Source organism: Gracilinanus agilis, chromosome 2 (genome assembly GCF_016433145.1).
Source record: "Gracilinanus agilis isolate LMUSP501 chromosome 2, AgileGrace, whole genome shotgun sequence".
NCBI lineage: Eukaryota > Metazoa > Chordata > Mammalia > Didelphimorphia > Didelphidae > Gracilinanus > Gracilinanus agilis.
The window spans coordinates 474,342,032-474,369,147 of record NC_058131.1 but is presented as its reverse complement, the minus strand read 5'-3'; the positions used below and the strand labels follow the sequence as shown (position 1 = coordinate 474,369,147).

At 38.3% G+C, this 27,116-nt stretch overlaps 1 protein-coding gene across 1 annotated transcript in view; it reads right to left on the bottom strand.

Annotated features, from left to right (window-relative positions):
• Positions 1–20,677, bottom strand: part of LOC123234000 (deubiquitinase DESI2-like) — a 94,587-nt gene extending 73,910 nt beyond the window's left edge. The window contains exon 1 of the mRNA XM_044659967.1: positions 20,639–20,677. Within this exon, the coding sequence (XP_044515902.1) occupies positions 20,639–20,677 (39 nt within the window). The remainder of the gene's footprint in view (positions 1–20,638) is intronic.
• Positions 20,678–27,116: the final 6,439 nt, after the last annotated feature.

The window sequence follows — 27,116 nt, the reverse complement described above, 5'->3', positions numbered from 1 at the left end:
ATTGAATAGTATAGTGTCTAACTAGATGCTGCACTGGATGAAACAAATAGAGTGCTGGGTTCAGGTTTAGGTGCCATACTTTAGGAAAGACATTGACTAATGAGAGCATCAAGAGTCACACAGCTGGAATTGTGAGGGGACTGGAAGTAATGCCATACAAAGATCATTTGAAGGAACCAAAGATGTTTTTATCTTTGAGTGTCTGAAGAGCTTTCATGCTGGAGAGAGATTATATTATCTTGCTCAGTTTCAGAGGGAAAACCTAGGCATAATGATTGGAAATTGCAACAAGGCAAATTTAAGCTTGATGTATGGAAAAACTTCTTAACAATTATAGTTTTCCAAAAGTGGAATGGGTTTCTTTGGAAAGTAATGGGTTTCTGCTTAGTAGAAGTCTTCAAGTGAAGCCTTATCATGTGTTGGGGATATCATAGAGGCAGTTCTAATATAAACAAACATGGATTGGGTTAGGTTGTCTCTAAGATCTCATCCAGCTCCTAGGGTTCAATAATTCTGTGACAGAAGAAAGCTTGGAGAGAAAGAGATCACCCAAGAAAGAAAGATAATTGTTTTGATTGTTCATGGACTTGAGTGTCAGTTCTTTGATTTACTTGTGTGAGATATGGGCATGTCTTGAATTTAATGCATTGTCAGCCTGAGTGCTTGCATGAAAATTGAGAGCTTTTTTTCATCTTTTTAGTACAGGCCTAGACATAAGACAAATTTTTATATTCCCTGAGAAAATATTAGATGAGACATGACAATGAGAGTATGATTATTGAGAAACTACCAGAATTGAACATAGTCCATGTAAACCCAGAATGTTAATTCTGGACCACAAGTTATAGTCATGACAAAGGCAAATAGGTATAGAATGAATAAAAGACAAGGAGAGTTGGGGAGATAAGAGAATGGTAGCAGGGAGAATCCTGGAGCCAGAGTAGTTTCATGTGAGGAAACTAGAGTGGAATAGAAGTAGAAATCCTAGAAGTTGAAATGTTTGAGATGGTGTGATAATTTGATATCAAGAGGCTTGATTGTGGGATTAGAAACTGTGGGGATGTCCATCACTTAGGATGAATATGAATTGCAAAATATCCTTTTCCTGCCCCTTCTACATACCCATATGTACTTGGGAAGAACAAGACTCTATGAACAAAATAAGGTTCTTTAAAAACAAAGAAATGCTTTTGTCATGACAAAGGTCCATGTTAGGGCCAACTCCAGGGCATAAGGTATTATATTCACATCCTGGGAAATTATGGAAGCCACTTTTGAATGACAGAGGAGGCAGTTAGAAGGCATAGAATGTTCCCAGATGCCATGAGCCAGGGACAAACGTTGGTTGGCCTGGCAGTATAAATAACCCTGACAGCCATTTGGAGGGGTCGTTGGTCTTTGGGGTTTTTGGTCCTTTAGATCTTTAGGTCTCTGAATCTTCCTAGCTTTTTAGGTCTCTGCTCTGGGTGGTGAAGGGAGGCTGGGAGGTCTATGAAGAAGAGGGTAGGAAAAATCTGAATAGTTCCTGAAGACTGTGAGAGCTAGTACATCACCAAACACTGATAGTGAAAGGCTGAGAGAATAACATCATCAACACAGTTGTATCAACAGCAGTTCCTATTCTCTGGCTTGGCTGTGGCCAGGCTGGGCCAGAGGGGTAGTGGAGAACAAAGCTCCAGCTTTTACTAGATCGATAGCCTCCAGGCCTGATTGTCAATTAGTTACAGATATTAGATTGACTGGGTCTCCAATCCCCAATTCTTATCCTGTTTATCCTTTCCCTGATTATAGATTATAGATAAAGAGAGTTTAACAAGTACCTTCCTGAGTGGTCTTTATATCACGACCCTTGGGGAGGGAGCTAACGCAGTCAGATACCAAACATGATCCAAGACGAATCAAAGGCCCAGGTCAGGTGGGACCTGAAAGGGTTACCCATCCACCTTACCTTTAGGGGTCCTCCCTGGGCAACTGTTAGAGAAAAGGGGAAATTATAACAACTATCAAGGCTGATCGGGGTTGGTGTTCCTCCATCTTCTACAACTAGGGAGAATATATAGATACATTCACATCACTGTATATCTATATCTCCTTAGGACCCCTTTTGTTTATAACAGAGGCAGAGATAAGTGATCCATAATATGGGCATTCTTGAATGGCACTTCAGATAACTATATAGACAGTCTCTATTCCTGCCCTTGATGAACATTTCTTTTTCCCTTTATCTCTTTCTTTCCTTTTCCTTTCATCTTCTTTTCTCCAATAACAAATTTCATTTCATTTCTATTCTTTTTCCCTATCATACCACCCCTTTTTCCTTCTCTCCTGAATAGGTCTTTTGACCTGCCTGAGACACATATGAACACAATGAGCAACTTAAGATCATTTTCTATAGAAAAGAAATTTAAGATCACTTCAGAGAAGTCTCTGTCTGGCATTTCCCTGGATACCTAAATTAATTCTGCACAGGCTTGGGTAGTTCCAATTCACACCAATTATCCGGTGCTGGGTCCCAGGATGCAACCCGTAAAACTAACTAGAGAGAAAAAGAAGGAAGGCTTTTGAAAACATACCCTAACAGAGTTTTTTTAAGGGTTAGAAAAAAGGAAGAAAATAAGCTATTATTAGGTACCTACTATGTGCCAGGCACTTTGTTAAGTTATCCTTTTTGATCCTCCCAACAACCATAAGAAGTACATGCTATTATTATCACCATTTTACACAAGAGGATACTGAGATTGGAAGAGAGTGATTGACTAGCCCATAGCTAGTAAGTGTTTAAGGCTGAATTTGAACTCAGATCTTCCTGATTCTTGGCCTAATAATTTATCCAACTACTCCAATGTTAGTAGTCCTTGGGGAGGGCTAACTTGCAGACAAGATTTGAGAGTAGAGGCTGAAGTAGATGAAAGTAGTGGAATTAAGAAGAAACAAAGCTCACAAACAAAACTAATATAGCCAAAATTAGAATGAAAACAGGAAACTGAGAAAAAATTTATAACAAGTTTCTCTAATAAAGGCCTCATTTCTCAAATATTTAGAGAATGGAGCCATATTTATAAAAATAAGAGCTGTCCATTAATTATTAAATAGACAAAGGATATGAACAGGCAGTTTTCAGAAGAAGAAATCAAACTATGGATAGTCATGAAAAAAATGTTCTAAATCCCTACTGATTAGAGAAATGCAAATTAAGAAAGCTCTAAGATACCACTTCACATTTACCAGATTGACTAACATGACATAAAAGGAAAATGACAAGTGCTGCAGGACACATAGAAAAAAAGGGATACTAATGCACTATTGGTGGATCTATGAATCAGTCTGGACATTCTGGAGAGCAAGTTGGAATTATGCTCACAGGCTATAAAACCATGTATACCCTTTACCCAGTGATACTACTGCTAGATCTACATCCCTGAGAAACCAAAGAAAAGGAAGCAAAATCTGTTTCTACAAAAATATTTATAGCATCTCTTTTTGTGGTGGCAAAGAGCTGGAAATTAAGGGGATGACAACAAATTATGATAAATTATTGTGATGGAATACTGTAAGAAATGATAAGCAGGATGGCTCCAGAAAAATCTGGGAAGACTTTTATGAACTGATGCAAAGGGAAATGGAAATAGGAGATCATTTTACACAATAGCAGCAATATTATAACAATGATCAACTGTGGAAAGACTTACCTTTTCTAACCAAAACAATGACCCAAGATAATTCCAAAGAACCATTGATGAAAAATGTTATCCATTGCCAGAGAAAGAACTGATGAACCCTGAATGCAGATTAAAACATACTTTCTTTTTACCTTTTTACCCTTGGGACTGTGTTTTCTTTTGCAACATGGCTAATATGGAAATATATATTTTTAGGACTTTACACACATAATCAACATCAAATTGCTTGACTTCTCAAGGAGGAGGGAGTGAAAGAGAGGAGGAGAATCTGGAAATCAAATTTTTAAATGAATGTTTAAAAACTACTATGTAATTAGAAAACAACAAAGTAATAAAAATACTTTTAAATGACGAAATAAAACTAAGAGGTCTCCTTTATGGGATCATCATCCACATCTCATCCTTGACTTTGGGTGTTTTCCAAAGCTCTGTCCTAGGCACACTTCTTTTCTTTTCTCAATCTATAGTGATCTCTTTCAGTGATCTCACAAACTCCCAAACATCCATTTTTTTCTCTATGAATGTGACTTTCAAATCTAGAGAGCCAGACTGTCTTTCTGAGTACCAGACCCACATCATCATATATATCTATTAGACATTTCTAAACAAATGTTTCATAAGCATCTCAGATTCAATATATTCAAAATGGAACTAATGAACATTTTCCTCTAAATTCATCTCTTTTCTGAACTTCCCCACAACTGTCAAAGGCATCATCACTTTTCCAGTCACTCAAATTTACAATCTCAGAGTCACTCTCAACTCATTGATCTCATTCCTCCCTCCTATCCAATCATTTATCTGATCTTGCTGATTCTTCCTAAAAAACAGCTTATACATCTTTCCCCTTCTCTCCACTCACAAGGCCATTACCTTTGTTCAAATCTTCATTAGTGCTTACTTGGGCTGTTTTACAATAGCCTCCTAATTGGTCTCTCCTCGAAATAGCCATCATATTGATGTTCTTAAAGCACACATTTAACCCGATCACTCTTTTCTTCAAGAAACTTCAGTGACTCCCCATTGCCTTTAAGAACAAATACAAACTCCTCAGTGCTATTTTAGAGCCCTTCACAATTTGGCTTTAGCCTATCTTTCCAAGACTAATTTCAAATTACTACCTGTTCACATACTTGCTGGCAACTAGAGCCTTTTTCCCCAATTGCCCTCTCTAGCAATATTCAAAATGTCCACCAGGAAATATACGTGTTCAGGTGAGCCACAGATACTTTATATGAAAATAAAAACAAGATCAAAATAATAAGACAATTAGGATAGAGTAAAGAAAATTGTACCTCTCACCTCTAAAGCCAAGTTAGTAGAAGTGTTATGAGCAAAATTCTCTTGAAACTGTATATGAATTCATAATTATTTTTAGATAGTAATGGTGGCAGTAAGAGAGAGAGGTATAGTTACATGAACACCTTGCCAAGGGTGATTGGAGTTTGCTGCACCATTTCCTAGCCAAAAGCTGCCAGGGCAGGAAAAGCCTCCAGACCAAGAGCAAGCCAAGAGCTGATGAGCCAGAAAGACCTTCTTGCTTCCTCAGTCTGGTCTCTTATAAAACCATTGAAGTCACTCCTTCTGCATCTCCAGTTAGACAGACTTGATCTCAGTTTGGGTCAGTGGTCAGCCTTCTGAATGCTGGACAAGAGCCGTGAAACCTCTGGCATCCTCCTATAGTATGCATGTGCGTCTAGTCAAAGGGTGGAGCTGATACTGACCAAAACAAGTTTTCGAAAGGAAAGAGGGTATAATTTATATTAAATTCATACAGAATAGTTGGGGTTGCAGCCTCATACACTGCCATGAAGCTTGACTTCAGCACCCCAAAATCATAGTGATTCACCTTTTATCTTTCTTTTTACCAGTGGCTTCAAACTCAAATGAAAAAGAGACCACTAATCCTTACGTGAGAATCCCTGCTGGCTGATTATTGAATTAGAAACTAAATATTAACTTTATAGAGTGCTGGACCTGGAGTCAGGAAGACCTGAGTTCAAATCTGTCCATAGATAGTTACTAACTGTGTGACCCTGGACAAGTCATTTAATTGTCTTTGCCTCAATTTCCTCATCTGTAAAATGGGATGGAGTAGGAAACGCCAAACCATGCCACTATCTTTGCCAAGAAATATCCCTAATGGAATCACAAAGATTTGGACACAAAGAAAATAGCTCAACAAGAAAAATTGCAAAAAATTTAAAAAAAAAAAAACAGAGCAAATAGGTATAAGTGATAACATTTGAATAACCCTGTGGAAGTGCTTATTGGATCCAGAAGGGAGGGAAAGAAAATGAATTATGTAAACATGGAAAAAATATTTTAAAATGAGGAAAATTTCATTTTTAGAAATTTTGTTGAATATTTCTTAATTCCATTTTTAAATTGTCTCTAACCTGCCCTGGCAGTGTTGCAAAGCAACCAGAAGGCCACCTGTTTAACACCTTTGATAAATCCAGAGGACTGGGGTTCTAATCCCAATTATACCATGGACCTGAACCCAAACGACATCACTTCTTTATAATGAAATTCTTCATTTGGTAAACAAAGATCAAAAGAGCTGACATGAAATACATCTGTAAAAGAGAGGAGAATGTAGTCAGGGCTGGGGTGATGGCGTGGGAAAGAACTAGGGAGTAGAGAGATCAGAGGTTGTAGCGAGAAAGAACAGTTTAGAATTGCAAGGCAGAGGGAGAAGTGAAAAGACAACACATTCTGATCATTAAAAGAATTTCAGAGTTCATGAACACATATGTAGGGCCCCTGGGGGTGATGGCAAGATGAAAAAAATAATAGTCTCTAATGTGCAACTGTGCCATAGAGGTGCTATGGAAATACATAGTAGGAAGGGGGTATAGTAAGGGATCAGGAGGTTTCACTGTGGGAATGTATTTATACTTATGCCAAAGTCTACAAGTATGAGAGCAAGAGTTGGGGAGTGAATCAGGCAACAAGAAAACAAGAAGAGTATCCTGGAAGACAAGAATAGCTAGCATTTAAGCTGGCTTTAAGATTTGCAAAGACATATACATATTTATAAATACTATATCTATGCATGAATATATATATATATGCACATATGTATCTACATAGTTCAATATATACACATATATTTTTGTTGTTGTTTAGTCATTTTCAGTTGTGTCCAACTCTTTGTGATCACATTTGAGTTTTCTTGGCCAAGATACCCAAGTGGTTTGCCATTTCCTTCTCCAGCTCATTTGACAGATGAGGACACTTGGGCTAGCAGAGTTAAGTGCCTTGCCCAGATTCACATGACTAGTAAGATTCTGAGACTAGATTTGAACTCAGGTTCCTTCTGCCTCCAAGCCCAGCACTCTATCTATCCACCACACCACCTAGATGTCCCATGCGCACATATACATATTGACAAACACACACACATCCAAATACATATCATCATCTCATTTGGTCTTCACAACAGCCCCTGGAGGTGCTATTATCATTTTACAAACAAGGAATCAAAGGCTGAGAGGGGTTAGATGACTTGTCCAGGGAGACATCTCTAAAAAGTATCAGAGGCAAGATTTAAACTTGGGTCTTCCTGAGGTGCTCTGCCCACTATGGTACCTAGCTATCTCCATTTTTTTTATGAAGGTGACACTCATTAGATTCATATAAATGCCATCTTCTGAGAAGTGGGAAAGTCTAGTCTGTAGAGTATGACCAGGGCTACAGGAGAGAAGAATGATTTGTCATCACATTTAGTCACACTTCAGCTTGAGGTTCCAGGATCTACACCAGGGTTGGAGGAGAAAGATGAAATGGGTAGATCCCCTTCCCCAGAATGCCTAAATTAAAGCTCTATGTAAATGTTAACTATTCTTAGATGTTTTAATTAGCATATCCCTAACTAATGAAAGCCACCTTCCAACACAGATGTTAAAGTGATTAAGAAAATCCCCAACACCAATAGAGGAGCTTCATCTGCCAAGATCTCGGTAGAACATACTTAATATGAAGAGCCCATTCCTAGTCAATGTGTTTGCTGGAAGAATATTTCACCAGTGTGACTGTTCCATACCATCAACTTCCTAGCCATATGGCTTGGCAGCTCCATTCCAAAGTCACCACTTACTTACACAGAATTTTGATCAACTACAAGTTTGTAACCCATAACCCAGAAAAGAAATCAAAATTTACATTTAAAAAATGAATCATTTCTGATAACCCATTGCTAGAATGAAATCTCTCTTGCCATGACCAAAACTACATAACTATTGTCTATGAAGTTCCATTCGAGGGTGACCAAGTGTCCCAGTCAAAATCTATACATATTATCCTGTTTCTCTGCATAGAAAGCAAAATAAAAATTATTTTGACCTTTGGTAATTCCTACTTTGCAATTTCTGATGGTAGAAAACTCTCATTATCCAATTCATGTGACTTCCTAGGTGTCTGCTAAGGGTCACTGGCAAGTCACAAAGCTGTGCTGACTGGGTCCATTTACTATGAATTTATGCTATCTAATTTTAGATGTGTCCTCACTGTAAGGGTTAACCTGAGGAGTTGTGGGTAGTTTTCTAGTAGAATCAGTTGTGTTATAATGCAGAATATGCATTCCTAAAGATCACTGAGCTATGCAAAATTACATAATAAAGCCACAGGGCTCATGGGAAAAAAAGGGGTCAGGGTACAACATTCAAAATCTTCATGAGTAATCAAAACAACTCTGAGGTATCACCTCACACCTAGCAGATTGGCTAAAATGAAAGAAGGGGAGAGTAATGAATGCTGGAGGGGATGTGGCAAAATTGGGACATTAATGCATTACTGGTGGAGTTGTGAACGGATCCAACCATTCTGGCTGGCAATTTGGAACTATGCTCAAAGGGCTATAAAAGAATGCCTGCTCTTTGATCCAGCCATACCATTGTTGGATTTGTACCCCAAAGAGATCATAGATAAACAGACTTGTATGAAAATATTTATAGCTGAGCTTTTTGTGGTGGCAAAGAACTGGAAAAAGAGGGCATGTCCTTCAATTGGGGAATGGCTGAACAAACTATGGAATATGCTGGTGATGGAATACTACTGTGCTAAAAGGAATAATAAACTGGAGGAGTTCCAGGCGAACTGGAAAGACCTCCAGGAATTGATGCAGAGTGAAAGGAGCAGAGCCAGAAGAACATTGTACACAGAGACTGATATACTGTGGTAAAATCGAATGTAATGGGCTTCTGTACCAGCAGAAAGCAATGACCCAGGACAGCTCTGAGGGATTTATGTTAAAGATGCTACCCACATTCAGAGGAAGGATTACAGGAGAGGAAACATATAAGAAAAACAACTGCTTGAACGCATGGGCTGAGGAGGACATGATTGGAGATGTGGACTTGAAACGACCACACCAATGCAACTATCAACAATTTGGAAATAGGTCTTGAACAAGGACACATGTTAAAACCAGTGGAAATGCATATCAGCCATGGGTGGGGGGGAGAGCGGGGGATGAAGGGGAAAGTAGGAGCATGAATCATGTAACCATGTTAAAAATGAATATTAATAAATGATTAAAAATTTAAAAAAAATCTTCATGAGTGACATTTTTTAATGATTGGAACCCAATAAAAAGTGTTACACAGTTTGATACTATTAAATGGTTTTTGTGATTCATTCATTTCAGTTGTGTCCAACTAACTCTTCATGATGCCATTTTGGGCTTTTTTTTCTTGGCAAAGATACTGGAGTAGTTTGCCTTTCCTTCTCCATATCATCCTATAGATGAGGAAACTAAGGCAGAGTTAAGCAATTTGTCCAAGGCCACACAGCTAGTAAGTATCTGGGACAAGATTTGAAATCATCTTCCAGACTCAAGACCCAGGACTCTGTCCTAGGTGTGCCACCTACCAGCCTAGCATTTTAAATGGTTTTTAAAACCATAAATGCTACAATAAATAGTGGCAGCATCCACAACTGCTTAGCTTGCATACTAACTTCTATGGGGCTAAGCTGACAAAGTTTAAAGCTACAAGTGAGAGGGCCAGATTAGGGATCTGAGCAATGGGGGAAAAGTGGAGTGAGGATAAAATGGAAAACCAGTTTTCCTCCACCCACAGCTTCTACTGTACTACAAAATATACAATAAATATACCTTTAACTTGAAAAATACTTGAATTTTGCTTGTGGAAGGGTTTCTCCTTATGAGTTATTTTGAGGCAGTGTAGTATTCTACATTCGCACTGTTTCTTGTGAATGAAATCAAGCATAAGAAAACTTGAAATTCACATTATTTACAAATTTTTTTCTAATATAGCAATTGAGTTGGGACAAATTCACATGTTAAAAATAAGTATCATAGCAAAACAGACTATATTATAGTTTATGAGCCCCCACCAATGTGTTCCTCTATTAATAAACATTTGATTTCATCTAGCCTGCCAGACTTAATTTGCTTTTAAAATGGCTTGTTACTCAGGAAGTATAATAAGAACAATTGGTACAAAATCATTCCCTACAAACTGGAGGCACACTCTCCCACAAATACATACAAAGTACAGGGGAAATTAGGATGAAGCTTAGAAAGATAATTTAGCAAAAAAATATGTTTACAGATTCTACGGTTGGAGAGTTTTTCTCCCCTTTGTGGTGTTCCCCTTAAGCACGTCATAATTTTCTGTTAGGACCCTTATAGAGTCCTGAAGCTGCCTTTCTTTGCTATACCTAGTTTTTCCTTGGCTCCCAACACAGAGACCACCATCAGCACATGCTATTCCAGGGTCACTGCTAGGATACTCATGGGAAATTCATAATCTTCCAGCATTCTGAAGTTCACAAGCTCCTCCTCATGTCAAGGTGGAGAGAAGAAATACAATTGCACTCCTCCTCATCCCCAACAATTTTCAGTGGCTTGATTAAAATTGTTTTGCTGGCCAAACACTACTGGTTTGAATCCGGGGTTCTAAATTGGCTCTTTTATCCAAGTCCTATAAGCATGGATGAAATCCTGACCAATCCCAGTACACTTCCTATGATCATTTCATTTCATCCAATGTCTTAAAGCAACTTGATTAGATTGTTTGCAATTAGTTTAATGCTTTTGATTGATTGTCTAATATAGGTATCAAAGTATAGATCATTTTAGTTACCTTAAGTGAGGATGAAGTATTTGATTGATTGATTGATTTAATCAATCCTCACCCTTATACAAAGAATTGTACTTGGTGCTGGAGATGCAAAGACAAGATATCCTTCTAGTAGTGCTTTTTATTCCATCCTGTTCCAGATCCTAAGAACTTCATGCCATCAATCATTCCCTCTTTCTAATGTAACTATGGGCATGCACAAAACTATATTTCTTTTTTTTTAAATTTATTTATTTAAACTCTTACCTTCTGTCTTAGAGCCAATACTGTATATTGGCTCCAAGACAGAAGAGTGGTAAGGGCTGGGCAATGGGGGATGAGTGACTTGCCCAGGGTCACCCAGTCAGGAAGTGTCTGAGACCAGACTTGAACCTAGGACCTCCCATCTCTAGGCCTGGCTCTCAATCCACTGAGCCACCCAGCTGCCCCCAAAGCTATACTTCTTGATTCTACCCAACCATGTGTGCTAGCTCACCATATAAGCAAACTGGAGATGATGAACTATTGGCTGTTTTTACTATGTGGCATTTACGGGCTTGAGCTTTGAGATGACAGACCCATCTCTCTCTTCTGTCTTACTGGGAGAGAGACAGAGACATAGACGGAGAAATTTTCTAGTTCAAGAATGGAATCTGTCTTTACCTTTAAACTTTTAAAACTGATCCAATCCTCCCTGCCTTCTGCAAATCCATTCATCACATTTACCCATATACAAAATGGCCTCCCAGATGCCATTTAAAAATTTCCAAGCAGTTCCTTCAGCACCTTTAGATTATCTAAAAGTTCTAGTCTTTAGAAAAGGACAAATCCTACCATATTAGGTGGCCTGGAAATCTCCATCACCACCCCACCCCACCCAAGTACAAAAATTATCAACCAACAGCAATTTACAACATTTATCATCTTCTGGGCATAGTTCATAGTGATGCAGAGCACACTCACTTCTCTCTCTGCTTGCTAACTGCATAGAGACCATGTACTCTCTAATCAGCCTGGGGAGGGCACAAGAGATCAGAAGGACTAGTAAGAGGACAGAGGCTAAGGGGACTTACCTTCCTCCATGTCACCCCTCCACCACTTCAATGGAGCCAATATTGCTTCTACCATGCCAAATGTGATAGGCCAGGCTTTTTTCAGATGAGTAGTTGAGGTTCGAAATTACAAATTAGACACTCAAAGGACATCTTGCAGCTAACAAAAGAAGGTTAATGTAGCCAAAGTACGACAGAATGGAAAGGGAAGAGAAGATATTCAGCAATGATATATCATTGATTCTGCTGAATATAGCTTCCTTATCTCTGTTATCCATCCATAGAAGGCTCAGGGTGGTTTTGTGATGACTCTATTTGCCCTGGTTTTTTGGAACCTAGACTATCAGGAAGCTACATGAATGTCCTAAGGTTTCCTCTGAGCCAATTAAGGCCTTGGGGCAAGCTCAATATCTTTTTTTTTTTTTTAAACCCTTACTTTCCACCTTAGAATCAATACTGTGTATTGGTTCTAAGGCAGAAGAGTTGTAAGGGCTAGGCAATGGGAGTTAAGTGACTTGCCCAGGGTCACACAACTAGGAAGTGTCTGAGGCCATATTTGAACCTAGGACCTCCCATCTTTGGCCTGGCTCTCAATCTACTGAGCTGCCTAGTGCCCCACTCAGTATCTTTTAAGGAAAAATTAGCCTAGCATTCAGGAGGCAAATCCTCTGGGTATTACCCATGCCATACAAGAAAACCAAACTCCAATTTCAGAAAGTAGATCAGAAAGAAAAAAAAAATTTAAGTATGACAAAATGTAAGAAACAGAGTTTAAGGTCTGGGTTAGGTCCATCTTTTTTGTGAAGAGGGGGAGAGGGCATAAAAAGAAGGAAAAATGAAAAGATATGATGTAAGGAAGTATATAATTAACAACAATAACTATGAATATGAATGGGATAAACTTACCCATAAAATGGAGGAGGGTAGCATAATGGATTTGAAAGCAGAATCCAATAATTATTTAACCAAAAAAAAAACACTTAAAACATGAAGCTTCACACAGATTTAAAATGAGGGATTAGAGCAAAATTTATTATGCCTCAAATCAAAAAACAAACAGAGTGAACACAATCATAAAATATTTTTCACACAAATAAAGACAGCACTAAACAATTGGAGAAATAGCAATTGTTTGTGGATTGGTCAAGTCAATATGATAAAAATAATAATTCTAACTAAGTTAATTTACTTATTCAGTGCCATAACAATCATTCTATCAAAGAATTATTTTATAAAACCATGAAAAATATAGTAGTAACAAAATTCTTCTGGAAGAAGAAAAGGTCAAGAATATCAACAGAATCAATGCACAAAATGTTAGTAAAAGAGGCTTAGCAGTTCCAGATTTCATATTGTATTACAAAAGGGTAATCATCAAATAATCTTGTACTAAGAAATAATTATGGATCAGTAGAATAGATTATAGTCACAGTACAAAGCAGTAAATTACAATAGTAACCTAGTGCTTAATAAACCCAAAGATCCAAGCTTTTGGGGAAAGAACTCACTATTTGACAAAAGTTGCTGGAAAACTGGAAAGCAATTTGGCAGAAACTAGGAATAGACCAGCATCTCACACTATAAACCAAGATAAGATCAAAATGGATGGGTGATTTAGACATAAAGAGTTATATCAGAGGTAAATTAGGGAAGCATGGGAAAATGTGCCTGTCAAGTCTATGATTAAGAGAAGAGTTTATGACCAAATAAGAGATAGAGGTGATTATGGGAAGCTAAATAGACACTTTCAATTACATGAAATTAAAAAGGTTTGCATAAAGAAAACTAATACAGCCAAAATTAGGAGGAAAACAGGAAACTAGAAAAAAATGTTGTAGTGAGTATCTCTAAAAAAAGGCCTCAGTTCTCAAATATATAGGAAATGAAGTCCAATTTATAAAAATAAAAAGGATCCCCAAATGATAAGTGGCCAAAGATATGAATACACAGTTTTCAGAAGAAGAAATCAAAACTACCAATAGTTACATGAAAAAAATGTTGTAAATTACTACTGATTAGAGAAATGCAAATTAAAACAACTCTGAAATACCACCTTACACCTATCAGATTGGCTAACATGACAGAAAAGGAAAATGAGAAATGTTAGAGGGAATGTGTGAAAATTGGGACAATGATGCTCTGTTGCCGGAGTTATGAATTGATCCAACCATTCCAGAGAACAATTATACTTAAAAGAATTATGAAACTGTGTATAGTCTGATCCAGGAATACCACTACTTGATCTATATTCCAAAGAGATCAAAAAAAGGAAAAGAACCTATTTGCACAAAAATATTTTTAGCAGTTCTTTTTCTGGTGTCAAAGAATTAGAAATCAAAGGGATGCCTATTGATTGGGGAATGACTGAGCAAATTTCAGTATATGACTGTGATGGAATACTATCTAGCTATAAGAAATGACAAGCAGGATGCTTCCAAGAAAACCTAAAAGGGGCAGCTGGGTAGCTCAGTGGATTGAGAGTCAGGCCTAGAGACAGGAGGTCCTGGGTTCAAATATGACCTCATACACTTCCCAGCTGTGTGACCCTGAGCTAGTCACTTGACAACCATTTCCTACCCTTACCACTCTTCAGCCTTGGAGCTAATACACAGTATTGACTCCAAGACGGAAGGTATGGATTTAAAAAAGAAAACCTGGAAATGCTTCCATGAACAGATACAAAGTAAAGTGAATAGAACCAGAAGAACATTTTACATAGTAACAGCAATAAAGCAAGGATGATCAGCTGTGAATTACTCAGCTATTTGTAGCTATATCATGATATAAGACAATTCCAAAGGACTTATGATGAAAAATGCTATCCACCTCCTGAAAAAGGGTTGGCAAAATCTATGTGCAGACTGAAGCATTTTTTTTTACTTTTTACACACATAGAAGCTATATCAAATGACTTGCCTTCTCTTTGCAGGGGGAAGAGAAAGAAAAAGGGAGAGAATTTGGAAATCGATTTTAAGTGAATGTTAAAAATTATTTTAAATATAATTGGAAAAAATAAAATATTTTTTAAAATAAATAACTAAGCAGGATGCTTCCTGAAAAACCCTGGAAAACATTTATGAACTAATATAAAATAAGCAGAACCAAGGAATACTATACACAGTAACAGTAATATTGTAATGATGATCAACTCTGATCAAGATAATGATCCAAGACAGTGGACCCATGATGAAAAATGCTGTCCACTTCCAGAAAGAGAACTAATTAACTCTGAACACAGACTGAAGTGTACTATTTTACATACTTTATTGTTGTTTTTTATTTTATTTGTTTTCTTTTGTAACATGGCGAATATGGAAATATATTTTGTGTCATAGGTATGTTCTAAATAAAATTCTTTGCCTTCTCAAGAAAGGGGAGAGGGTAAGAGGAAAAAAAGCTGGAACTCAAAAATTTTTAAATGTTTGGTTTTTTTAATTACATGTAATTGGGAAATATTTAACAAAATGAATAAAATAATCTAAAATTTTTAAAGGATTATCAATTTGACCACTGTGTTGAAGATGAATTGGGAAGGGGAAAAGTTGAAGCCAAGAATGCCAACTCATAGACTAATGCAACAGTCCAGGCAAAAGGTGACAAGAGATTGGGCCATGATGATTGCAGTATTAGTAGAGAGAAGGAGAGGATTTGAAAGTTGCTGATGAGGTTAAAATTAACAATTGATTGGATATGGGAGATGAATAATATTGAATAGTGGAAGATTACTTTAGAAGTTAAGAACCAGTGTGACTAAAAGAATTGTGATGCACTCTACAGAAGTAGAGAAATTAGAAAGAAGTGTGGATTTAAGAGAAAAGATAATGAGTTTGATTTCGAAAATGTTGAGTTTGAGATGGTACTGGGATGTCCATGGTGGTGATGTCCTTCAGGCAGATGGAGACATAGGACATTCAGGAGGGACCTGAGGACTGTATATATAGATTTGGCAATAATATACACTGAGATGATAATTAAATCCCTGGGAACTAATGAGATCTTCAAAAAAGATCATTTGGACAGTAAAAAAAAAACTAAAACTTAAAAACTAAACTCAGAAATAGATGCTAAAAGAGTACCTAACTGTCCTCATTGAGTTCAAGAACCAGGCCAACATGAACAAGATTTCAAGATATTTTTTTAAAAGACTAGCAGATATAATTGTTGAGCGTCTCTTGGTGATCTTTTAAAAATCATGGAGAACAGGAAAGATTTTGCAAGATTGGAAATGGGCAAAGGTTGCACAAGTTTTCAAAATATGACAGGGTTTATATTCTCTCATTTATAATTAGGTGAACCTGATGTCAATTTCTGGAAAAAAATAAATAAATTACAAAACATATTATTTAAGAGATGCTTTATGAATACTTTGAAAAGGTAACCTTAAGAATCAACATGGCTTCGGTCAGTCACTAATCATGTATTTACTTGTTTTCTAAGTCTCCAGGCACTGGACTAAGCTTTAAAAATAGGAAAAGAAAAGAAAAGAAAAATCTTTACCCTTTAGAAGCCCATTATGTAATGGAAGAGATAACATACAAACAACTATATATATATACGTATATATATATATATTATAACTATATACTTAGAGTATTTATAAGATGAGATAATGAGATCTTAGAAGCAGGCTTGACCAGAAACAACCTCCTGTAGAAAGTGAGATATTAACTGAAAAGTAAGTCAAGGGTAGGGACAGCTAGATGGCTTAGTTCAAATTTTCCCTTAGACACTTCCTAGCTGTGTGACCTTAGACAAGTCACTCAACTCCAATTGCTTAACCCTTACTGTTTTTCTGCCTTGAAAACGATTCTTAGTATCAATTTTAAAAAAGAAGGGACGGGAAGAAAGAAAGGAGAGAGAGACAAAGAGAAAGAAAGAAAAAAAAGCAAAAAAGAAAGAAATATCTAAGCAAGAAAGCCAAGGGATCCAGAAGATGGAGTTATGTAGGAGAACATTCATTTGAGTTATTCAGGGCAGCCAGTAAAAAAAAACATAGAATCAGAAGATGGGGTAGTATATGTGATAAACCATTAGGTCAGTGATGCTGGATCAGAGAGTATGTTGATAAGAGGAAAGTGTAAGAACACTGGAAAAACAGGAAAATCACAAGTCATGAAGGGCTCCTTTTTTTGATGGTTACCAGACTGGCAGATCAGGAGACAGTTCTGTATATGGTTTACCTGGACTTCAGAAAAGTATGTGGCAAAGTCTCTCAGATTATCTTTATGGACAAGAAGGAACATCCTGGATTAAATGAGGTACAGCTAGTTGTCTAACCAAGTGGCAAGAAAACTAGACCCAAAAAGTCGCCATTAATGGATTCTTATCAACTGAAAGTAGAGTGTTCCAAAGATCTGTCCTTTGTCTTATATTCTTTAACATTTATAGCAATGGGAGATGGCATACTTATAAAATTGCTGGTGACAAAGTAGAAGGCATAACTAGCATAATAGATGATGCTTGGGATCCAAAAAGATAAACAAAAGGTGAAAACTTTGAGTCAAATCTAGTATGATAATAGTGATGAGTATAAAGGCTTTATTTTGAAAAGCCAACTACACAAATACAAAATAGGGAAAGTATCATAACAACAGCTTATGTAAAAAAATCTGAGGGATCAAGACTTCAAGCTCAAATTGATCAGTGATATATGGAAATGATAAAAAGAAAAAATGCTACTTCGATTCTAGGCTGCATTGAGAGGGATATGTTCAAAATAAGGTAAAATCCCACTACATTATACCCTGCACAGACATCATCTGGGGTAATGTGTCATACTCTGGGGATCACGTTTTGGGAAAGGAATTCATTGATGAATGTCTAGAAGTTGAAGATCACAATGTTAAGGGGAAAGGAGTTCAGGCCACACAAAAATTAGTTAACAGAAATTCAGAAATTTAGCCAGGAGAAAAGAAGACTAGGGACCATAGATTGAGAGCTAAAAGGAACCTCAAAGGCCTTCTAGTTTAGCGTTCTATTGATGTGGAAACTTAGACCTAAAAAGGTTAAGTAATTTGTTCCAAGTCAAATTTGATTCCAAATGTAGTGCCTCTCTATTGAACTATGCTGCCTCTGTAATAGCTGTCTTCAATTTTCTCTCCTCTAACACTGTCACAACTCTGGTGCAGGTCCTCATCACCTCATGTCTGGGATATTGCAATAGCCTGCTAGTGGTTCTGCCTGCCTTTAGTCTCTCTCCACTCTAAGGCTTCCCCTATCCAGACACTAAAGTGATTTCCCTTAAGCATAAGTCCAACCATGTCAGCCCACCACCGACTCAGTAAATTCCAGTGGCTTCTTATTGGCCCTAAGATCAAATATAAAATCCTCTATTTGTCATTCAAAGTCTCATAGCTTAGCCCCCTCCTACCTTTCAAGTCTTCTTATACCTTATTCCCCATCATATATTCTTCAATCCTGGGACACTGGACTTCTTGCTATTCCATGAAAAGACACTCCTAGACTACTAGACTAAAAGACTACTAGAATTTTCTCTGATTGTCACAATGCTTGGAATGCTGTCCTTCCTCATCTCTTCCTACTCTCTTCCTTGGTTTCTTTCAAGTCCTCCCACAGAAAACCTTTTCCTACTCTCTTAATTCTAGTGCCTTCTCTCTTAATTATTTCCTATTTATCCTGTATATAGCTTGTTTGTAGATACAATATTTGCATGCTTGTTGTCTCCCCCATTAGACTGTGAGCTCTTTTAGGACAAGGACTATCTTTTGCCTCCAACACTTGGTATAGTGCCTGACACAGTAAGTGCTTAATAAATGTTTGTTGCTTATTGACTATTTAAAAAGCTGTCCATCGCAGAGTACAAACAAGAAGCAACAGGTTGAAACCACAAGGGTAGATTTAGGCTTGATGTAAAGAATATCTATCATAATTTATCCCAAAGTGGAACATGTTGTCTAGGGAGGTAGTACTCCAGTCTCTTCTGGAATTTTTAACTTGTTAGGGATGTTGAAGAGTGAGTTCCTGTTCAGGTACGGATTGAAGTTGGAGATGTCTTTCAATTCTGAGACTCTGTGGAAGTTTGGAAGACACTCAGTAAAAGGAAATGACTGGACTAAATAGTACCTTCTAGCTCTGAATCTACAAACATACCAATCTAGGTTTTCAGTTCAGAACTTCCAAGCAAACATGACCCCTCTTGGCAACATGAAAAAGGTTCCATTTGTCTAAAGACAACAGCTTCCCCAAATTACCTAATAGTTAAAAAAAAAGCTCTCCTTGTTGAACAAATGGAGAAACCAGCTCTTAAGCAATAGACTTAGCTCCCTCCAGCAAAGAAAGGAGGCAAAGTTGGAGATTCTGTGACCACCACGACGTGACCATTCACCAAAAATGGCCATTTAGGGGAAATGATTTCATCGTGATCCTATATAATGACTTTTATACAAAAATTCAAACCTGTTTATGCTAGAAATGCACATAGGCCTGATCAAATTGTGAAAATAGATATCTGAAGAGAATTATTTAAAACCATTTACAGTCAAGGTGAATTTTAGGAATAATTATCAAAGCAGGAGTAGGTGTTAGAGCTCCTATCACTGTGGCAGTTTTTTCCACAACCACTATTTTAAGGCACACCCCCAGTTTTCCTCTACCCCCCAAAAAATATCACTCATATGGAGAAACACAAGGGTTCTATGCTCTGAGTAGATGGCAAGATATTTCAAGTCTCATGTTCTATGTAGATTTATATTCATTATAACACACCTATTATTTTTACAGCATGTGATTTCTGTATGTTTCCTAGGTAATCCTATTTTTGACTGGCATCCTTAATCCAATTTTACCTCCATGATAGCATAAGATTGCTATTACTGGCCCACCTTTGGCTATTAGCATTATATTTCCCCCCATGTAAGATTATCTTAAAATGTGTGTCTCTTGTGAATTTCCTAAAGACGTCCCAAAAAAAGCTAAGGCTACAGGATTTGTGAATCCCTTCTCCTCCTCTCAACTAGAATGGCAGAATGAATAATGGAAGCCCTCTACACAGAGTATAAAGGTGCAAAGGGATAACAGTTGGTCCCAGAATTACTCTCCCTGTTTCATAACTATACCTCCTCTTACACTTAATCTACTCTGTGTGTTTAAGGGATCAATGTGCAGTATAAACCAGGCAATTTGCCTGTCTCTCTTAGGGACAAGGTGTTGAAGCAAAAGAGCAAAGTGTCCTCAGTCCTTTAAATGATTTATAATTGAATGTCAAGAGAAAATGGAGCAGGAGTTGGAGGTTAAGGGAGAATTGAACTTTTTCTCTGAGTTGTGAATTTTACAGAATTTTGCATTTGGTTGAAGAATTCATGACACACTGCAGGCACCTTTAACTGACTCTGGAGATCTTGATTCTACATTCCAAAGTCAAAGTACACCCCACACTGGAAGTCTCCTTTTAAGATTCCTAAATAATTGCTCTTCCTTACAAGAACTTGAGTTCTCCTCGCCTCCTGGGCTCTACCTCTTCTTGAAATTCAAGGGCAAAGTGGCTCAGCTTGAAGAACCAGAGACGCCTGCATCTCTTGGAAGCCTGAGCTGCCTGCAAAGAAAGGCAATCATATCTCCCCCTCCCCAAGAGCGCACCAACTAGTCAAAGCAGCGCGCTTTACCTTCCATTCTTGGGAGATGTGATGGGAGCAGCAGGAGCCAAGCACCGTGTCAATATGTCTATGTGTCTGTCAGTCCGGACAGACAGCTGGTCTCTCCAGGACTCTGCACTGGGCTCCTCTTATTAGCCCGGCTGTGTCCAATCACAAGGGGCATATATGTTGTCAATGCACCCAACCTCCTACCGTTTCATACTCACCATGTCATAGACATTCAAAATCACCGGTTCATTTGCCATCGTTGATTGTAGAGAATACTGGGGGCAAATCTTATTTCCCCTTCCCGTTGCAGCGTTGCCCCCCTCCCCCAGGTACTGTTTGGGCTTTGCCCTCAGCTATATGCAAAAGAATTCCTCATCGTATGACTTCCAAAGAAACTTGCATGAGGAGGAAAGGGGGGCTTTGGGGCTCCAAAGTTGTTTTTTTTTCTTGCCCCCTCCCCCACACACAACAGTACAAACACACACTCACACCAGGATTCCTCCTAACACTGCGGCTCATCGGGGTTTCTGGGCTTAACGGTGCACCATCCAATCTTGTAATCCAGGAAGAAGTAAAAAAAAAAAAAAATCAAAAGTCAAGGCAATTGCAGGGAGCTCCAAACCCTAACTCTGCTACGTAGGTCCACAGAACCCAGGAGAAAGATGGGGGAGGTGGAGGCGCGAGAGAGGAGAAGAGAGGAGAGAAGGTTCTATCAGGAATGGTAATAGGAAGAAAATGGAGTATACTCTAGGCAAAGTACACATTTAAAATGATGCATGAAAAGCAGTTTAAAGGGCTCTACACTCAGCGACCAGTTCCCCTGACAGGAGTTGAGAGTCTTCAGAAGGGTTTCAAGTCCCAGCTTGCTGCAGGCAGGCGCCTCTTATTCATAGGTACCTAAAAAATTTCTATCGCTTCTGATTTCGAGGCAGTTGTCTTTTCCCTTTAAAAAGCCAGAAAAATGTATTTGAATAAACTTAAACAAATAAGCAGCTCGCATTTCAGGAGGAACGATTTCATTCTGAGCCATGAGGATAGAGTTTGCCGATCGCCACCTCTCCCCAGGTTACATACAGCTGCCCAGTAGGAAACTGTCCTGGAGATTGAAGTTGATCTGTTCCTATTGATAAAGGTCACCCTGGACCGACAGAAAGGAGAAAATGCATGTGTCTATGTCTCTCTCTTCGTCGTCCTCCATGCCTCTCTTGTATGAGCTAGAGAAGGCTCAGGGTCTGAAGCCGCAGCTTCAGTCCAAGTAGAATGGGAAGATCCGTCCAAAGTGCTTCAATTCCATCTGCTCTACCCTATAGGGCTGGGATCGGGTGGGTCCATCCTCTGGGCAAGCCGTAGAGAGGGAGACGGGTTCACTGGTAGCTCCCACCCGCTCTGTGGGCTAAGGCGCCCTCTAGAGCTCCCACATGCAGGAGTTCTCCAAGGTGCTGAAGGGAGCAGCTGGACAGACTTCCGAAGCTCTGAGCCGGACTGGCGCTCCTTTAATTACACCTGCCTCCTGCTGTTTACGGGCTGGGAGGAGAGGCAGATGTCAAGCATGGTTACCTTGCCTTCTCTTGTAGGGTAGGACAAGGCAAGGCAGGGAGAAGGAGTATAGGTAGCTCTATTTCTGAATCAGATCATCCCGAATGAAAGTCCCCTCGGCGTGTAGCCAGAGCATTACTTGCAGCCGGTTCTAGACTGATGTATCTGGCGGGGGCTGGCAGAGGCACAGGGCTAAGTGAGCCTGGTAGTGAATGCCTTTGCTAATTGGAGAGGGAGATGGGGGAAGGGGAGTTCCCTCGTTGGCCGATTCCTAACCAGTGACACCCACTGGCAATTAAAATCTGAACCAGAGGAGAATCAACTGTGAAACCCATTGCGGTAAATTTCTTCCTGTTCCCGCTTCCCCCGCCCCCTCCGTCTTCTTCAAAGGGAATGAAAAAGGGGAGAAGGGATGTGAAAAGAGGAGGAAAGGAAGGAAAGAGAAAGCGGGGGAGGACAGGAAGGGTCTCTACATTCAACGAGGGGAAATGTTAAGAAGGGAAAGGGGTTGGCAGCCTGATCTTAAATGTTAAAGCCACATGTTTTTTTGCTACGGTAGTTTCCCTCCCCCTTTCAGCACCCCCTTCTTTCTATTTCCACCCCTACCCCCACCCCACAGTTTCCCATTTCCTAAAATAAATAAATAAATAAATAGACTGGGAGCTGGGGATGGATGAGCTCATCTGAGTTGGAGGCGTAGCTCCGGCTGCCTGCCAGCTTGCAGCCAACCAGATCTGAATGAAAATTGCCGAGAGCCTATTACATAAGAAAAAACCCCAGCATTCCCCCCTCCCCCCGCCCCTTGGCTGCAGGAGTCAAGCAAGGCATACTGAGGTCGGAAGCAACCGGATTCTCTCTCCTGTTCTCAAGTGATAAAGAAGGGACCAGAATCCCCGCAGAGCCCAGGCCCTCAGCTCATCCAGACCTGTTAAATAATACAGCTGGCGATTAACTTCGAGGAAGAAGGAGGAGAGAAAGAAGAGGGAGAGAGAAAGCGAGAAAAGGAAAGGGGGAGGCACGGGTGTTGAACATTTCTCTGTGAAAACATCGCCGACTTTTTTCACTGCTGTTTTTCCTCAATTAAAAAGATAGAAAAATCTATTTAATGAGTTGGAGGATGGTAGTAAAAGATACTCTTGATAAGAGACCACAGGAGAGATGGAAAGATGTAGAACATAAATTTAGATTTAATAGTTTATTTAAAGGAGTATGGGCTGACACACTTTATTACTCCATGAAAATCCAATTGTTAGGAAATAAGCAAACTGATAAGTATCTATTGTGGATTAAAAATATAGAGTCCAAAACAAGAGGTGATAGCCTCATTTTATTTTCTACCTTAGCCAAATTACATCAAGAGTACTAGGTCCAGTTTGAGGTGCCACATTTTGAGTGCTACAGTGGCACACTATAGCTTTATCAGCAGAGCAACCAGGATTGAATAATGAAAAAAGATTGTTGTCAGTGGGGCTTTTTTTGAGGGGGGTGTTGTTTTGTTTTTTTATCTTAGAAGCGTGACTTCAGATTCTACTTGAATTATTCTGTTTTCTGGGCAATAAACAAATTTGTGTTGGTAGATTTTCTTCTTACTGTTCTCCAATTTGGAAATTCCCTATATGGACATTTAGGGTCTTCGCTTATTTGGAGGGAAAGTCTTCACTTATTTAATCACAACTGATTTAGTAATTTCATTAGGATGTAAGTGAATCATCCAAAGGCTGAAGAATTTCCTGATTGATTAAAATAGAAATCTAAATTATAAGCCAACAAATAAGCTGGAGTCTAGACTATCAAGGTGTGAGAGGAGTGAATATTCTTATTTTGGGGTTTGAGGGAGGGGGGAAGAACTCCAAATGTGAATCTCAGGAGGAATCATGACCAAGCTACATCTGGAGAACTGTTAAAGATTAAAAGACAGTTAAAGATTAAATTGACAAACTAAGATACTATTTGCCTTGGAATGAGGTAGTTTTCTTTCATATATATCTCTGATTATCTTAATAATAATTGCTAACATTTAAATAGCAATTTAACATTGGAAAATTCTTTTTCTCTCATTTTTTCCTACAGGTATTATCCTCATTTTACAGATGAGGAAACTGAGGTTTAGTGAGGTCTGAGCAAGTGTCAGAGCCAGGATTTGAACCTAGGACTTCCTTACTCCAAATCCAACTGTAAACTATTTATACTGCTTCTGAACCCTATTCTAGGCAGTTAGGTAGTACAGTAGATAAGAGTGCTTTTGCTGGACCTGGGGTCAGGAAGAATTAAGTTCAAATCCAGGCTCAGAAAATTACTAGCTCTGTGACTCTTGATAAGTCACTAGACTTCTGTTAGCTTTAATCCAATGGAGAAGAAAATAGCAGATCATTCCAGTATCTTTGCCAAGAAAATCCCATAGACAGTATTGGTATGTTATGATTCACAGGGCTACAAAGAGTCAGAAACAACTGAACAGCAACCAATCTTATTCTATTATTTTAATGTATATATTCCCTTTCTCCTTTGTAAATGCTCTTTTGGTCAAACATATATGGTGTAAAGGAGGAAAAGGGAGCAAGTGCTAGGTTCAGACACTCAGCTATGGGGGCAGCAACTGAGGGAGGTAAGGCTTTGTGCCTGGCAGATATTTTTGAACCCAGAGAGTGAAGCAGGCCCAAGGACCAAGAAGGTGAGGGCTGAAAGTTTGACCTACATTTTGATTAATCAAGCTTTTGAAAAATGTCTAAATTAGTTAAAGTGAAAAAGGGTAAAGTCTCCTGAAAGCCATTCAAGAAAGGAGCTAGTGACCCAGGGAATTGGCCATTATTCAACAAAACTTAAGTCCTAGGGCCAGATCCCTCACAGATGGAAAAGGGATTGGAAGCCTTGTCACATGGTTTAAGAAACAGTCAACTCATAAGTGGGAAAAGATTTAGGGGAAATAGAATTATTTTATTCTATTTAAATACATGATGGGCAGCTATGAAGAGGATGGATTCGACATGGTTCTAAAGAGATCTTCAAGGAATGAATGGAGTTTACAAGAAGACAAAAGTTAAGTCAATTAATTAAGGACTTTCTAGCTTTTTAGAACTATCTGATCATGAAATAGACTCCTCCAAAAGTAGAGCATTCCCAGTTAAGTTCCTCTTAATTTCCCATTAGGCTGCCCTCCTGGACTTCATCAGAATCTCATCATCCTATAAAATCACGTCAACCCTGAAACTCATATCTCTCTGTACTCCCTGAACCTCTAACCTTTCATCACCTTCATCCCCCTAATGGAGAGGCTAGAGGATGAAGAACTAGGTGGAACACCAGAGAACTCCTCCTAGATCCTCCATTTAAGAAGGGCCCATAAGGCAGCCATCTCTTTATTCCCCTCACACTTTCACCCTGCTACATTCTGATGTTCTTCTCTAGACTTCATCATGTCCCAAAATCACCCTTCTTCCGCTCACCTCCATTTTTCAGCTTCTATTTGTGTGTTGACTTCCCCCTTAGGCTGTGAGCTTCTCAAGGGCAACAACTTTCTTTTGCCTTTTGTATCCCTAGTGATTAGCCAAGTCCCTAGTATATGAGTGGATTGAATAGGAAGATGGCAAACTACTCCAGTATATCTACCAAGAAAATTCCAAATATATTTCCAGGAGTCAGAAAAGAAGGAAAGGAAGAAGGGAAGATATGTGGCAAATTGTTATTACATATAATTGGGAAAATAAAATATCTTTTTAAAAAAGAAAAGAAAACCCCAATGGGACCATGAAGAGTCAGACACAACTAAAATGACTGAAAAAGAAAAGCAAAAGCACATAGTAGACACTTATTAAACTTTATTGGTTCATTAATGAAAGAGTTAAAGAGAATGCTAGAGAAGAGCCTAACAAGGGAGAAGTAGAGATTGAGATGAAGATGATCTCTGAGCTTCTTTGCAATGCTAAAGTGCTTTGGAATGATGCACAGATATCATCACAGGTGACTTTGGGTACAAGTCAAGAACCCCACAGTTTTTGCTACAGACTATCACTAATGGGGCCAATTTAACCAAATTACTGAATAAACTCTTTGATCATAAATGGACAATGGCCCAAACTTCAAATGAGGTAGATAGCTCCTAGGGTAAATGCAATCGTTATGATTGCCCCCATTTTATAAATAAGGAAACCAAGGCTTGGAGTTTAGAATAACATAGCTAATAAGAACTTAAGGCAAGATTCAAACTCAGGTATTTTTGATCCCAAGACTGGCAATCTTCTCTATTCACTATGTCACAATGTCTCTAAAGTTCTGTCTATTCAAAATATCTTTAATAATGTTGGCTTTATGAATATGTATTCTCTTGAACAAATTCTCCTAAATAATTTGAAGGTTATTCATTGCTCATGGTTTAGTAATGCTAATATAATAAAAATTACTACTTCCTAAAATAATTTTCAGATTTAGAGTATCATGTCAGTCAAACTATGAAATGAGTGTTCTAAAGAGCCAGGCAAGAAAGATAATAACATAAGAACAAGAATCTTAGGAAAAATAATAAAAAAAGATGTGAAATGAAAAGGGTTCCAGATCTCAAGTTATATTATAAAGCTATAATCATGACAGAGATTTGGTCTTGACTAAAAATTAGAAAAATAAATAAGGAAGAATCAGAAACCATCAAACTCAATGATCGAATACTCAATAAACTTGAAAAAATAAATTAATTGGAAGAAAGCATGCTCTATTGTTAAAATAAACACTGGGAAAACTGGAAAGAAGTTTTCAGTAACTAGATTTACACCAGCATCTTATACCATACACCATAATGATCTCAAAATCCAGATGTGATATTAATATAAAAGGTCACAGTGTTTTCTTTAAAAAATTTAAGAGACTAGGACCATACTTTTAACACTATGACTGGGGAAGAGTTCTTAACCAAAAAATAATAATAATTAACATTTCTATAGTGTTTTAAGGTTTGTAACACTTTGCAAATATTATCTCATTTTATCACCACTTCAATTCTGGGTGGTAAATGAAGATGATCTCTGAACTTCCTTGCAACTCTAAAGTGCTTTGGAATGGTATACAGATAGCATCACAGGTGACTTTGGGTACAAGTCAAGAACCCCACAGTTTTTACTGCAGACTATCACTAGTGGGGCCAATTTAACCACATTATTGACCAAACTCTTT